General features: G+C 51.9%; 1 protein-coding gene across 1 annotated transcript; it reads left to right on the forward strand.

The window, feature by feature from the left end:
* Nucleotides 1-275: 275 nt before the first annotated feature.
* On the forward strand, nucleotides 276-8,139 carry TNNI1 (troponin I1, slow skeletal type). Its single transcript, XM_049770691.1, is given in 7 exon segments — nucleotides 276-290; nucleotides 3,077-3,118; nucleotides 3,571-3,702; nucleotides 5,136-5,201; nucleotides 5,203-5,226; nucleotides 7,142-7,318; nucleotides 8,032-8,139. Coding segments are annotated over 7 exon segments (564 nt in total).
* The last annotated feature ends 5,820 nt before the right edge of the window (nucleotides 8,140-13,959 follow it).

Below are 13,959 nucleotides of genomic sequence, written 5' to 3' on the forward strand. Positions count from 1 at the left end.
AAAGGTATAGCTGATAAGGTACTTGCCTTGCTGTATAGCTGCCCAGGTTCAACCCCTGGCACCAAATTGGATTTCCTGAACCTTCCAGGAACCATTCCTGAGTGCAGAGCCAGGAGTAAGTCCTGAACACCAAAGGGGGTAACCAAAAAATAGAGGAAAGGAAGGAGGGAAGGAAGGGAGGAAGGAAGGAAGGAAGGAAGAGAGGGAGGGAGGAAGGAAGTTTTCTCTCTCACCACTGCTCTCTTTGTGCCTCCAGGTGTTGCCCCTCTGCCATCATGCCGGAAGTGTGAGTAGTCCCTTCCTGTCTAGGTCTCCAGGAACCCAGCCCCTTGGCTTCACATTCCAGCTTCATAGTTGAAGCACTATCTGTTCACCTCTAAAGCTGCTCCCAAGAGACCAAACCATAGATAAGCACTGGGTCCCCAGCATAACCTGTGCTCAGGACCTGGGGAGTGCTTTGGCTGGCTCCTCTGTCAGATAAGCAGATTTTCCAGGCCTCATCTCACATCCTCCTGGTGGTGGGCATAGCTCAGAGCTTGGGGATTAACCCAGAGTTGGAATGAAAGCTGGACCTTCACTCCACTCTTCTCCAAGTGACCATTTTCTTCCAGTGAAACTCCTGGTATCTGAAGGTCTCTGAACTTTCCTTCCATCTTCCTGGGCCCTCTGAGCTGGTCCTCTTCCCTGTTGCCATATTTCTTTCTTGGGTACAATAGCACCCACTTCCCCAAGCTTGCCCCTGGCCTGCATTTGCAGAGATTATATATGGGATCTTTGTTTATACTCACTGTATTCTCTCTCCCCCACACCCTGTCCTTCCTGCTGCTGCTGCTGAAGTGAGGTGAGTGATATTGTGTGTGTGTGTGTTTCTATTCTGGTGATGTTCACATTAGTGGAGGGCGGGCATTGAGGACAGGAGAGAACCCAGGTTGAGGCTGGGGAGGATGTTGCCCCATGGCTGAGAAATTCCTAGGTGGTCAAACACCAAAGGACTTGGATGCTCTAGCCAGCTGGAACCCTGGTACTCAAACCCTGGATCAGCCTGGGTGTATTTCTGCTCCCACCCTGGATGCCAAACAAGTTCTATTTCTCCTCTCCCCCAGCTCTGAGTACCATCTTGTGGGATGTAATTTGAAAGGAACCCTCCAGTGGGTGACTCACTGGCCAGATGACAGGCGGACCAAATAACTGTCCTTAGACATCTCCACCTCATGTCTTGGACCTAGGTTCAATGGAGATGGGCCCACGCTATCCAGAACAAAGGACTCAGAGATTGGAATTTATAACACAGACAGTGGGAACTTACCTCTGGCTCAGAGAATCTCAATGAGAATCAAGCTTGGCATTGTCAAGAGCTCTGCAGATCTTTAAGTGTTGTCAAAGTTCATTTCATTTTAAAAGTTTGTTTATTTTGAAGGGTATATGCCTGCCAGTGCTTAGGGATTATTTCTAGCTCTGTGTTCAAGGATTATTCCTGGAAGGGTTCAGGGTTGAACCAGGGTTGTTCACATGCAAGGAAAGTATCCATCCACTGTACTATTCCCTGAGTTTCATTTTAAATTGAGTTGTCACTGATTGAGGAACCAATGTGCTAACCTAGTGTGGGTGAATGATGCTGCAATGAGATATTTGCCAAAGAGACATCCCAGGATGAGAGTCACAAGGGAGCATGATTATGAGAAGGGGCCATTTACCCCTGCAATCTCTGATCACAAAGGCAACTAAACCCAGACCTCTGTTGAAGAAAAGACAAGAAAATCTGACCTGTCTTGGAATGTCAGTGTAGAGTTCCATGTTCTATCAGCGAGATAGTACAGCTGGAATGGCATTTGCCATACAGCAGACCCAGATTTTATCTCTGTCACCATAATAGTAGTTCTCTGTGCCTGGCTAGAAGTGATCCCTGAGCATAGAGACAGGAATAAGTCCTGAGCCTCACTAGGTGTTCTTCCCCACCATTCTCCACCATCCAAAAAAAAAAGAAAGAAAATCCACTTTTTGCCAGAAAGGTAGTTACGTGGGTAAAGGTGCCTGTTTTGCAATGTGTGCAAAGGTTCCATCTTTAGCGCTGCACAGCCTGGGGGCATTCCTGAGCACAGAGCTAGAAATACCCTGCCAGCAGCCAAGTTCAAAGCTCTGTGTCCATTTTCCTCCATGTGAGCACCTCCAAAGCTGAGCCCTAGGGACTTTACACACCAGACCAGCAGAGAGCTGTGCTCCCCAGGATACAGTGCTGAAGAGGGGTTGTGCCTTGGCTGGAGCCAGGCAGGGAGAGCTCTGGCTGAGTAGGGCTCATATGCTGGGGTGACCTGACAATCCCAACAGAACATACCTGGGCAAGAAGATCCCTGGGTGCCCTGAGGACTATCTGTGGTGCCAGGGATGGAACCAGGGCCATTAGAATGCAAAAAAAAAAGGGGGGGGTTGGTTATTGTTTTTAATTCATAAGGATTAAAAAAAGGAGGAAGTGGTGGCACAGCAGTAAGGTGTTTGCCTTGTACACTGACCTAGGAAAGACCGTGGTTTGATCCCCTGGCATCCCATATGATCCCCCAAGCCAGGAGTGATTTCTGAGTGATTTCAGGAGTAAACCCTGAGCATCACTGGGTTTGCACCCCCAAAATATTCAGAAGGATTTATAAGGATAGTATTAACCTTAAGTTTCAGTGCCCCCAAATATATGTTTTTTTTATTTAGGAAAGTTGACATTTCTTGGCATGTCAAATCCTCAAGGGCAGAGTGATCAGACATTCATCTGTCCACACTTTCAAAAGCAGTAGACATTCATGATCTCATTCTGCCTGGGGTAATTCTAAGTAATGTGATCTCAGGTCCTTCTCATGCAAGAATGCCCGCAGAGAACTTTGACATCATGCAGTACCTCATAGGTTTCTATCAGCCTTGCAAGGGTTTGAATTCCAAGGTCAAGGTCATTGACTACAGCATTCTCTGGGTCTCACATTGCAAAGATGAGCTTTTAAGGCATCTAAGGATTGTTTGGTGCAAATCCTGGTTGGGACCAGATTTTCTCTTGTGGACACTGTATCAACCCTTCTCTCCCCTTTCTCACCCACAGAGAAAATCCAAGATCACAGCCTCCCGCAAACTCATGCTGAAGGTGAGGGTGTCTACTGGCTCTGGGAGATGTCCAGAGGGAGGCAGAGGGTTGCAGGACAGATTCTGGGGGGGTGAGGATGGTTAAGAGGAAGGTAAAGCAGAGAGAAGTCATTGAGAAGGCAGAGGGAGCCTGGTCATCACCTGGAACCAGGTGGTCAGTTGGGGGGAGCCTTGAGTTACTGCAAGAAGGCAACTGACAGTGCCAGGTGGGAGCTGGGTCTTGGAAGTTTCTCACTGGAGCCAAGGACCCAGATAAACAAGGTGTGCAGTCAGTAGAATTTTCTTCCCCTCACCCTCTGTGGCTAGAGCCCATGTCTACTCTTAGCAGCTGACCAGTTCAGTTATGCCCCAGCATTGCCTGACCTGGAGATCCCCCTGTAAGAGAGTCCTGGGCCCCTAGAGCTCAGAGATACCTTGGGAGCTGGGGCTCAATCATCCCCCTGCCCTTTCCAGAGCCTTATGCTGGCCAAGGCCAAAGAATGCTGGGAGCAAGAACATGAGGAGCGTGAAGCGGAGAAGGCCCGCTACCTGGCAGAGCGCATCCCTACACTGCAGACCCGAGGCCTGTCTCTTAGTGCCCTGCAGGTGAGCCCGGCTGGCGGGGGGGAGGGGGGGGGGGGCTAAGCATGGGGTAGGGTCATGGGCTAGAGGCAAGGGGGTGGAGAAGTGAAGGTGAGGAGTTCAGGCTTGACTGATGGTTTGCTGAGGGGATCCCAGGGAGCTGGTGGCAGGAACTGGGACTAATAGGCTCTTAGAGCTGCAAGTACAAGTGGCTCTTTCCTTATACAGTAACATTTAACACCCTCATATACACACCACACACCCATAACCCACACTCATACACACATTCATATATATACACACACTATATACACACCACATACAAACACCACATACCTATATACATAACTCATATACACACCCATATACATACTACACGTCTACTCGTATAAAACACCACCATGCACATACCTGTGTATACACTCCACAGGGGTGGGGCTGACAGAGCAGGGTGTGGAGTGGGGAGGTGAACTAAGATGCTCTATTACCCCAAAGACCTACCCATTTTGCCCATTGTGGTGGGTATTTGTTCTGGTTTTTGTTTTTCCTCCCCGAATGCCTTAACCCCTGGGCTGCTTGCTCTGGGCCATTGTCCTTCCATGTTGGAAATGTTTCCATTGGTACAAAAGGTTGAGAAGGGACAGGGAGGCAATAACTCTTGGCTGCTCTAGCTTTAGTTTAGTTTTTGTTTGTTTGTTTTTGTTTTTTGGGGGCCACACCCAGCAGCACTCAGGAGTTTACTCCAGGCTCTGTGTTCAGAAATTACATCCTGGCAGGCTCGGGGGACCATATGGGATGCTGGGAATGGAATCCAGGTTGGATGCATGCAGGGAAAACACCCTATCTGCTGTGCTATTGCTCTGGCCTCACTAGCTTTAGTTTTATTTTTTGGTTCCCATAAACAGTTTTCAAAATTCCCTAACATATACTGTTTTCTATCATAAGACAATTTTTTTTTTTTTTGTTATTCGGGGGCCACACTTAATGGTGCTCAGAGCTTACTCCTGGCTCTGCACTCAAGGATCACTTCTGGAGGGGGTTAGGGGATCACATGTGGTGCTGGATTGGGACCCCTACATGCTTGTTCCATTAATTAGGGCCAAGGCACCTTCTTTAGGGCTGGAAGCTAGTACAGATGTCTAGCACCTGCCTTGTATCCATCCAACCCTGGTAAGTTCCTAGGTACCACAGTTTTGTGCATCTCACATCCTTGCAACCTCAAATTTAACCATCTATCTTGGGTGACTTTGAATCTCCAGGAATGATCCCGGGTCCTCTAGCTACTCTAAATACCACATTGGACACCTCCCCCCAAGTGGAGATATCTTTAATGTAGCAAGGACAGTGGGGAAGGCAAGAGTTATCTGAGAGTCCCAAGAGCCCTGGGTGGGATGACTGGACTCCCAGCAGCCTAGGGGTGACTGAGTCTCAGCTCCCTTCTGATCCACTGTCTCCAGGACCTGTGCCGGGAACTGCATGCCCAGGTGGAGGTGGTGGACGAGGAGAGATATGACATCGAGGCTAAAATGTCTCCACAACACCCGGGAGGTGAGCCTGAGCCAGTTGGTCACAGCTGGGGGGACATCTTATCTTGGGATGAGCCTCAGTGTGGCCACTATGACCCTGGGGTCCCCTCCTTTTGTAGTATCAGGGAAATGGGTCCTAGCATGATAGGCAGACAGGGGCTGCCCATATCGACAGGAAGTGTCACCTTTGCTCTTCTGTCCTGGTTTTGCCTCTGGGGAGCCACCCCTAGAACTCCCATGCAACCAAGCACTGCTCTATGGCTGCTGCCCAGAAGCTTTGCTGGTCACACTATGGGTGCTACTAACTGCTTCACTATGGGGTCACTTGGATTTGAGGGCCTTGGCACATTGGTGGTCTCTGAACCCCACTCTAGTGCTCACACTCCCTCCAAAGTATGCAGGGCCCTTAGCTGTGTCCAGACTCTGCTCAGTGGGGGCATCCAGGCACTTGTTTAAGAGGTGAAGGGGACAGAGGGGATCAGGAATGGAGCCACTCTCCTTCCCAGAATTCCCCAGAGGATTCTGGGGGTTATTCACTCTGATGGACTGAGTCTGAGACTGGAAGAGTTGCTTTAGGTCTCCAGAAAGGTTATTTATGAGCAGGGGGTGAGGCTGCAGGAGACCAGCTTTTTTCCATGCCATTAGGGTTGTGACCTCCCCTATGCCTGAGCTTGGGTGGGGTGACCCTTCTCCTTACTTGATTGGAATGGCTGTGGGCTTGATCTATCCATTGACCTCCCTCCCTCCCTCCTTCCTGCTTCTCTCTCTCTCTTTTTTTTTTTTTTTTGTGGTTTTTGGGTCACACCGTAATGCTCAGGGGGTTACTCCTGGCTATGCGCTCAAAGTTGCTCCTGGGCTTGGGGAGACCATATGGGACACCGGGGGATCGAACCGTGGTCCGTCCAAGGCTAGCACAGGGAAGGCAGGCACCTTACCTTTAGTGCCACCGTCCGGCCCCCAAAGTTTTTGTTTGTTTGTTTGTTTGTTTGTTTTTTTTTGGTTTTTGGGGCACACCCGGCAGTGCTCAGAGGTTACTCCTGGCTGTCTGCTTAGAAATAGCTCCTGGCGGGGCCGGGAAGGTGGCGCTGGAGATAAGGTGTCTGCCTTGTAAGCGCTACCAAGGAACGGACCGCGGTTCGATCCCCCGGCGTCCCATATGGTCCCCCCAAGCCAGGGGGCGATTTCTGAGCACATAGCTCAGGAGTAACCCCTGAGCGTCAAACGGGTGTGGCCCAAAAACCAAAAAAAAAAAAAAAGAAATAGCTCCTGGCAGGCACAGGGGACCATATGAGACACTGGGATTCGAACCAACCACCTTTGGTCCTGGATTGGCTGCTTGCAAGGTAAACACCGCTGTGCTATCTCTCCGGGCCCTTGCTTCTCTCTCTTACTCCACCTCTTCCTCTCTTCCTCTCTCTCCCTCCCTCTCTCCTTGACTACCTTTCTCATATCTCTTCCTCTCTCCCTCCATCCCTTTTTTCCTTCCCCTCCCCTTCCTCCCTCCCGTCCTTCTTCCTTGCTTCCCTCCCTCATTTTTTCCTTCCCTTCCTTCCTCGCCTCCCTTCCTTCTTTCTTCCTCCCTCTCCTCTCTTCCTCCCTTCTCCTTCCTTCCTTCCTTCCTTCCTTCCTTCCTTCCTTCCTTCCTTCCTTCCTTCCTTCCTTCCTTCCTTCCTTCCTTCCTTCCTTCCTTCCTTCCTTCCTTCCTTCCCTCCTTTCCTCTCTCCCTCCCTCTCTCTGTCCCTCTTTCCCTTCCTTCTTTCCTTCCTTCCTCCCTCAAACAAGTTTGATTTTTGCTAATGAAGAATGCATCTCAGTTATTCCAGAGGACTGGAGAGATTGGGGTGTAGTTTTGTATCTCCAGTAGCCTGAGATCCTCAGAAAGGGGTGCCCCTGACTAGCCCCCACCCCAGTGATCCCTGGCACCCACACTCCTGTAGATTAAGGACCTGAAGCTGAAAGTGCTGGACCTCCGAGGCAAGTTCAAGCGCCCACCCCTGCGTCGAGTCCGGGTCTCGGCTGACGCCATGCTCCGGGCTCTGCTGGGTTCCAAGCACAAGGTGTCCATGGACCTTCGAGCCAACCTGAAGTCTGTGAAGAAGGAAGACACAGAGAAGGTGAGGGCTCTTCTCCTCTGAACATTTCATCTTGGTCCTACCATTCTCCTTCACCCAATATCCTCACACGCAGCTAGAAGCAGGCCCTTAAAGCTCCAACATAGGCCAGACAACCTGTTAGAACATTTCAGAACTTCCCAGAGATCAGTGGATGAAGTCTTATTATTCTGTTTCCGGAGAAAGAAGGTGTGTCGGCTGCCCTAGGGCTGCTTCTAGTCTTAGGAACACAAATATAGGGACACAAAGAGAGACAGAAAGATAGAGAGAGGAATAAAGTGAAAATACTCACAAGTTTGACGACCAAGGAGACAGGCACTCAGGAATCAGAGAAACATGGATGAAGAATCCTGGGTTCTTGGCCCCAGAGGTGCCAGGAGTCCTGAGAGGTATGTGAGGTACCCTGTCAGGCAAGTGTCTTAGGGTGGTACTGAGCCATAACATCTGACTTGGAGGTGAAGTGGAGTGAAGTTGGGCTGCAGGGGCATGGATTGGGGGACCCACTGGCTTTCTCCTTGAGCCTCAGTTCTATCTCTGCCCCCCACTCCCACACCTCCCTGGGGTCACCAGTCAGCACCCTGTGTGGGTGGAGAGGTGTGTGTCTCAACTCCTGTTTCTGAAAAGTAGCTGGTTTTCTATCACTTCATTCTCTTGTTCTTGGGGGTTTCTGAGGACCCTCAGGTCTGATCGTCTCTGAGGTGTGTGTCTGCCCGCAGGAGCGACCTGTGGAGGTGGGTGACTGGAGGAAGAATGTGGAGGCCATGTCGGGGATGGAGGGCCGGAAGAAGATGTTCGACGGGGCCAAGACACCCACAGCTCAGTAGAGGTACCAGAGGCTGCACCCCCATCTTACTCCCACTCACTCTCCTCTGATCTTGCAGCCTCACAAGGGTCCAGAGGTGGAGGGTGGACAGCTGTGGCAAGTCAGAGCCACTCTGGGCCTGTCTGTTTCCCTAAGATATAAAATTGGGGCCTCAGTGGTTCAAGATGTTGTCCTGGGACCCTCAGCATGGGGTCTGCCTGATGTAAGCCTGTGAGGAACCCCTGAATGGAAACTGTAGGGGTAAGGGTCACCTGAACGCAAGTTTTTGAGAACCACTATTTAGGCTGAGAGGGAAACTTTTTCCTGACAGGGGCCACTTGCGTCTTTACAGCATCATTTGTGGGCTTTAAGGTACCGGCTGTCAGTCTGAGAAACACCCATGCCTGTCCATGATGTGCTAGGGAGGCCGGGACCTCAGGATTTGAGGGCTTACATGGCTGCGGTGTGTGCCAAATGGCCCCCATCCCTGGCTAGGGACTCTCTGTGCCTGCAATGCTGACTTGCTGGAAGCCTAAATTCTTGGAAACATCCCCTGGGAATTCCCTGATAAGCGTTCCACTTTCACCACCCTCCTGGCAGGGTGGATTGGGTGGGGTGCCATTGAAGACAAGTTCCCACACTCCTGTTGGCAATTACAGTGGCCACAGGGGTCTGAGAGCTTCCACCTTTGTCTCCACAGGCTATCACCAGCTTCTTGCTTCTCCAGCCCCCACCTTTCCAGCCATCCAGTGTGGGGAGATCAGCTCCAAGCATTCACTTTTTCCTACCCATGCCACCCCCTGCCTCCTGCTGCTGTGATGTGAAGTGTCCCCCAGTGCTGTGACCTCCATTAAATGCCAGTAATTCACCCATTTGTGCTGTCTTAGCTTTGAGTGTTTGGAAAATAAGAAGATGGGGGTCTGTGAAGAAGATGTCTGTGTAAAGGGGTTTGTGAAGAGAAACTCTGTGAAAAGGGGTCTCTCTGTGTGTGGGTCAGTGAAGATGGAAGCTGAAGAAGAGGAAACTGTGAAGGGGGTCTGTTAATATGTCAGTGAAGAGGTCTGGGCTGGGCACTGGTCAGGTTCTTGGGGTCACAATTCAGATCTGAGAGCTAATGTCTGTCAACATTCATCTATAGCTGCCCCTGGTGCCTCCCACAGCTGCCCCGCAGGCCCAAAAGGCTCAGTACACCCAACCTGGTCTGAAACATCATCAGCGCCAATGACTGTTGCCCTCTCCTGAACCCCCTAACTCAGTCATCAAGAGGGGCCTCTTCATTTCAAGCCATTGCCTGATCTCACACTCCCCTTCCTTTCCTTGGTGCCCTCTGGATGTTCTGAAATGACCAGGGTTCTGTCGCTTAGAGCCCACAACTGCCACTCTAGCAGGCAACCAGGGACCCTGATTGGGGCTTCACAGGAACTTCTTGCAGTTCTGAGCCTGGCCACCAGGGGCTCCTCTCTCCCCTCTGTCCCTGGGGTTCTCTTTGCCCTTCTTTCCCCTTCACCCTCGTGAACAGGTCATGAAGGTCAGATGGAATCTTTCTTTGAGCTGGGGCTACCAAGTCATCTGCTTCAAGTCCCCTGTCATGTCAAGTCATCTGTCCTTGGGTCAGGTCCTTTTCCAGTCTCCTGAGAAACTGAACTCATTCTGCAGAGGGGTGTCAGCCTGCTGGGGTGCAATGACTGGGTGGGTGTCTCTCCTTTCCTTCTTCACTGGATAGAGGGGCTTCCCTGCACAGAGGCCAGAGGACAGAACTGGCACTTCAGGGTTCAGTTTCAACAGAAGCGGCTACTTCAAGAATTAGAGCTGGGTGGGCTGGAGAGATAGCTTGCCTTGCAAGCGACCAACCCAGGACCAATAATGGTTCAAATCCTGGCATCCCATATGGTCCCCCGTGCCTGCCAAGAGCCATTTCCTTTTTTTTTTTTTTTTGTTTTTGGGCCACATCCGTTTGACGCTCAGGGATTACTCCTGGCTATGCGCTCAGAAATCGCCCCTGGCTTGGGGGGACCATATGGGACACTGGGGGATCGAACCGCGGTCCGAACCGGGGTTCTACTCTAGCTATGGCTTGCAAGGCAGACACCTTACCTCTAGCACCACCTTCCCGGCCCCGCCAAGAGCAATTTCTGAGCTGAGAGCCAGGAATAACCCTGAGCGCTGCTGAGTGTGGCCCCAAACAAAACAAAACAAAGTGTTAGAGCTGGGCCTAAGTGGGAGCCAGGCCTAAGTTGGAGCTGGACCTAAGTGGGAGTCAGGCCTTTGGGCCGTCTCAGGTCCCCAGAGGGTCAACCTGTCTCCAGAGGCCTATTTCCAACTGCCCTTCAAGTCACTGGCCTGCCCTGTGCTCCCAGAGGATTATCTTCCATTAATGCCCGAAGCTGGGTGCAAAGTACATGTCAGCTACTCTCTGGAACATGATCTGGACCTGGGGCTCCCCACCCCAGCCCTGCAGCTGCCATGATGTTTGATGACTTCAAACAGCTCAGTGGTGGAGGGGCAGGAGATGGAGAGATAACGTAGGTGTTAAGGCTTTGTCACAGCCAACCCAGGCTCAATCCCTAGTTCCATTCAAGGTCCCCTGAGCACTGTTAGGAGTAATTCCTGAGCCCGGAGCCAGGAGTAAACCCCAAGCAGTGCTAGATGTGGCCCAAAAATCCAAAACCAAAACCCAAACAGATCATTCAGCAGAAAGGCAGAGATAAGTGAAGAGCATGACTACTAGGCACACAACCTCAGGCGTCCACATAGCCAATGCCCCGCTCACACACGCACACACACATTCACAATTCACGCTCTCACACATACATACTCATATACACCCATATCCTCACAGCCCACATTTAATACAACTCACTTGCACACACTTATAGCCACGAATGTGCCTGCTCATCTCCCCCCACATACACACGCATATCTAATCACTTATTCACTCATGAAGCTGGAGGACTTGAACCCCCCTCACTGTGCCCCAACCCTGCCTCCTGGGGCCCCTCTCCAGGCCCGCTTCTGCTCCTCCTCAGCCCTTTGGTAAATCCTGGCCCTCAGCTCTGCCAGTCGACTATTAACCAGGGCCCTGCCAACTCAGGGCCCCCACCCTTCCCGACAAAAGTGGGAAACCAGCCCCAGGCCTGACTCAGAACAAACACGGGGCACAGAAAGAGTGCCCTGGAGGAAGCCACACTCACAGAACTAGTCGGAGTGCAGGACTTTAAGGACAGAGACGTGCCAGGCTGGACATGAGGCTCCTTGAGCAGCAGTGGGAAGTCTGCATGGGTAATGGGAAGGGGTGCCCAGGCACCTGAGCTGGACAGCAGTGTGGGGTTTGAGGTGGTTCACCTCAATTTCTGAAGGTGGGAAGGAGCCCCCTACTCCACTTCATCCCTATCACTAGGGAGTAAAACATGCCCCCTGCATCAAAAGATTTCCACTCACTACCCACTCACGAACTCACTCACTCCACACACAAGTTTCTCAAGAGCTAGGCAGTTCCTGTTCCCATTTTACAGATGGGAAAAGTGAGGCACAGAGCAGTTTCTGGCCTGTAGTGCATTGACTGTGAGGAAATGCAGGGGCTGAAATTATAGGCAGCCTGGGAGAGCCCAAGCTTGGCCCCTCTTCTCAGGAGTAATAATTGTGAGTGAGGTGATGTCAGCCCTGTACTGACATTCTCTGAGAATTGGAAACCACTCACTGTCATCTCATTCAGCAGTGGGAAAGGCACCTGCCTTGCATACAATTGAACCAAGTTAGATCTCTGGCACTGCATCATTGGTCCCTTGAGCACCATTAAGAGTGATGCTTGAGCTCAGAAATAGGAGTAAGGCCTGAGCACCTCTGGGTGTGGTTCCAAACTCAAACCTAAATATGTAAATAAAATTGATGTGCTCATTCCCAGAGAGGAGGTGGCGGTGGGGAACACAGCGCAGTGGTCTCTAGGGCTGCTCTTCCAGGAGTGGAATTTGCCTTAGTAATGCCCAGTCAGGCACTTTTTAGAAGTACAGTTGGGGCCTCTGGCCCTGCCTATACACCTAGGGAGACCCCAGGCCCCCATCATTGGACAGTACTTTCATTTTGGTTTTGGGCCACACCTGGTGGAACTCACAGTCACGTGTTAGAATATTCAGCCTTTACCCTAAGTAGACGTGGAGCATCAGACTTCACCCTCAACCACTATTATGGCTTTCCTTTTACATATCCAGAGGTTCTTCTCATCCAGGTTCTCTTCTCCAACCTGTTCTCCACCCATGGGGGTAGCTCTATCTTCCCAATCAAGACTGTGGTCTGGTGGACTTGCCCCTCTCTCTCCATGTGGTAGGAAGGTCCTCAGGCCTGTGTTTCATCTCTCTCCAGCCTGATTTGGATTGTTTCCGTCAGCAACCCTGTTCCAGACCCACTTTTCCCCTTTCCCTTGGGTTTGGGGCATGACAATTTATCCACACTTCCACAGTCAGACCTGATTCTGCATTCAGGAATCATGCATGGCGGGCCCTGGGAACTACATGGGATGCCAGCGATTGATCTCAGGTCAGCTACCTGCCTGCTCTACTATTGCTCCCAGGAAACCCAGTGGAAGTCTCTGGCCCTGTAGCAAGGAGTGGGGATGACAGTGAGAGCCCCCTCTGCAGCCCAACCTGCTGCCACCCAGCCTGTGCCCTGCAGCTCCCCATCCCCAGAGGCCTGGGCTCTGAGCCCACCTGGCAGTGGTGCCTCCCCCTTGGTGGGCCCAGCTCAGGGCTGCTGGGCTGAAGGGCTGGAGAAGGGATCCCAGTTAAACATTAGCCCCAATGGCCTCCCACGAAGTGAGTCAGACTCCCTGCAGAGCTCTAGGCCGGGCAGCAGAAGGGGGCAGATCCGTTCCAGGTGGGTGACCAAGCTAGCTAGGGCCAGGACGGGGCTGGGACAGGGCAGGGACAGGGGAGGATTGAACAGGGACTGGGTGGGACATGGCGGGACAGGGAAGGGACAGGCGTGGGGCATTAGCTCTCCTGAGCTCAGCGGGGTCTCTCTCCACCTTTACCCCACCGCCGAAACAGGAGATTCTTGACATCCTGAGACATGCGTGCAGCTGTGGGAGGGGTGGGCTGAAGCCAAGCCATGGGGCTCCTAACCCTGCCCCAGGGTTGTGGCTGATGTTGAAGAGAAAGAGACAGGTTCAAGGTCAGAGCTGGGTGGGGGAGGAGGATAAATCCTGGGCTCCCTGCCTGTGCCCACAGGCTGAGCCTGGGCAGTGCCTGGGTGTCCCTGCAGGGCGGAGGTGCAGGTACCTTCGAGGCAGCTTATCTCTGGCCCTGGCTCAGCACCCTGTCCAGCTCCTGCACCAATAGCTGCTCCTGGCACCAGGTGCCATAGGCCACAGGGCCTAGCCCTTTGCTCTGGGAGAGGTACAATCTCACCTGAGTGCTGGGCAGGGTGCCCACAGATACCCCACCCTGGGCATCCACGCTGCATCCAGCTAGTAGTTTTTCTGGAAGAGTGACAGCGAGACTGAACTCTGCAGGCTGCCCCCAGATGTGGGTCTAGACTGCTTTTATTTTTCTTCCCTTTCCCCCTATTCTCCATTCTTTCCCCTCCCTTTTTTTTCTTCCTCTCCCCTTCCTTCCCTTCTCTTATGTGGGTGTAGACACTTGGTCACACATTTGTGGGGTGCCAGGGATCACAGTTCCATGGGCATTCTGCCCGATAAATTGGAGTTTGAAAGTTTAGGGATTGAACTTGGGACCTCACACCCTCAAGGCAGGCTCTATTACTGAGCCATGACCTGGCCTGGCACCCCCTGGGCTCTTTAAGAGCAGGTTTCAGCTAGTCCATCACTGGATGAGAAAACCCTGGCTGCAGA

This window comes from Suncus etruscus, chromosome 3 (assembly GCF_024139225.1).
Source record: "Suncus etruscus isolate mSunEtr1 chromosome 3, mSunEtr1.pri.cur, whole genome shotgun sequence".
Lineage (NCBI taxonomy): Eukaryota > Metazoa > Chordata > Mammalia > Eulipotyphla > Soricidae > Suncus > Suncus etruscus.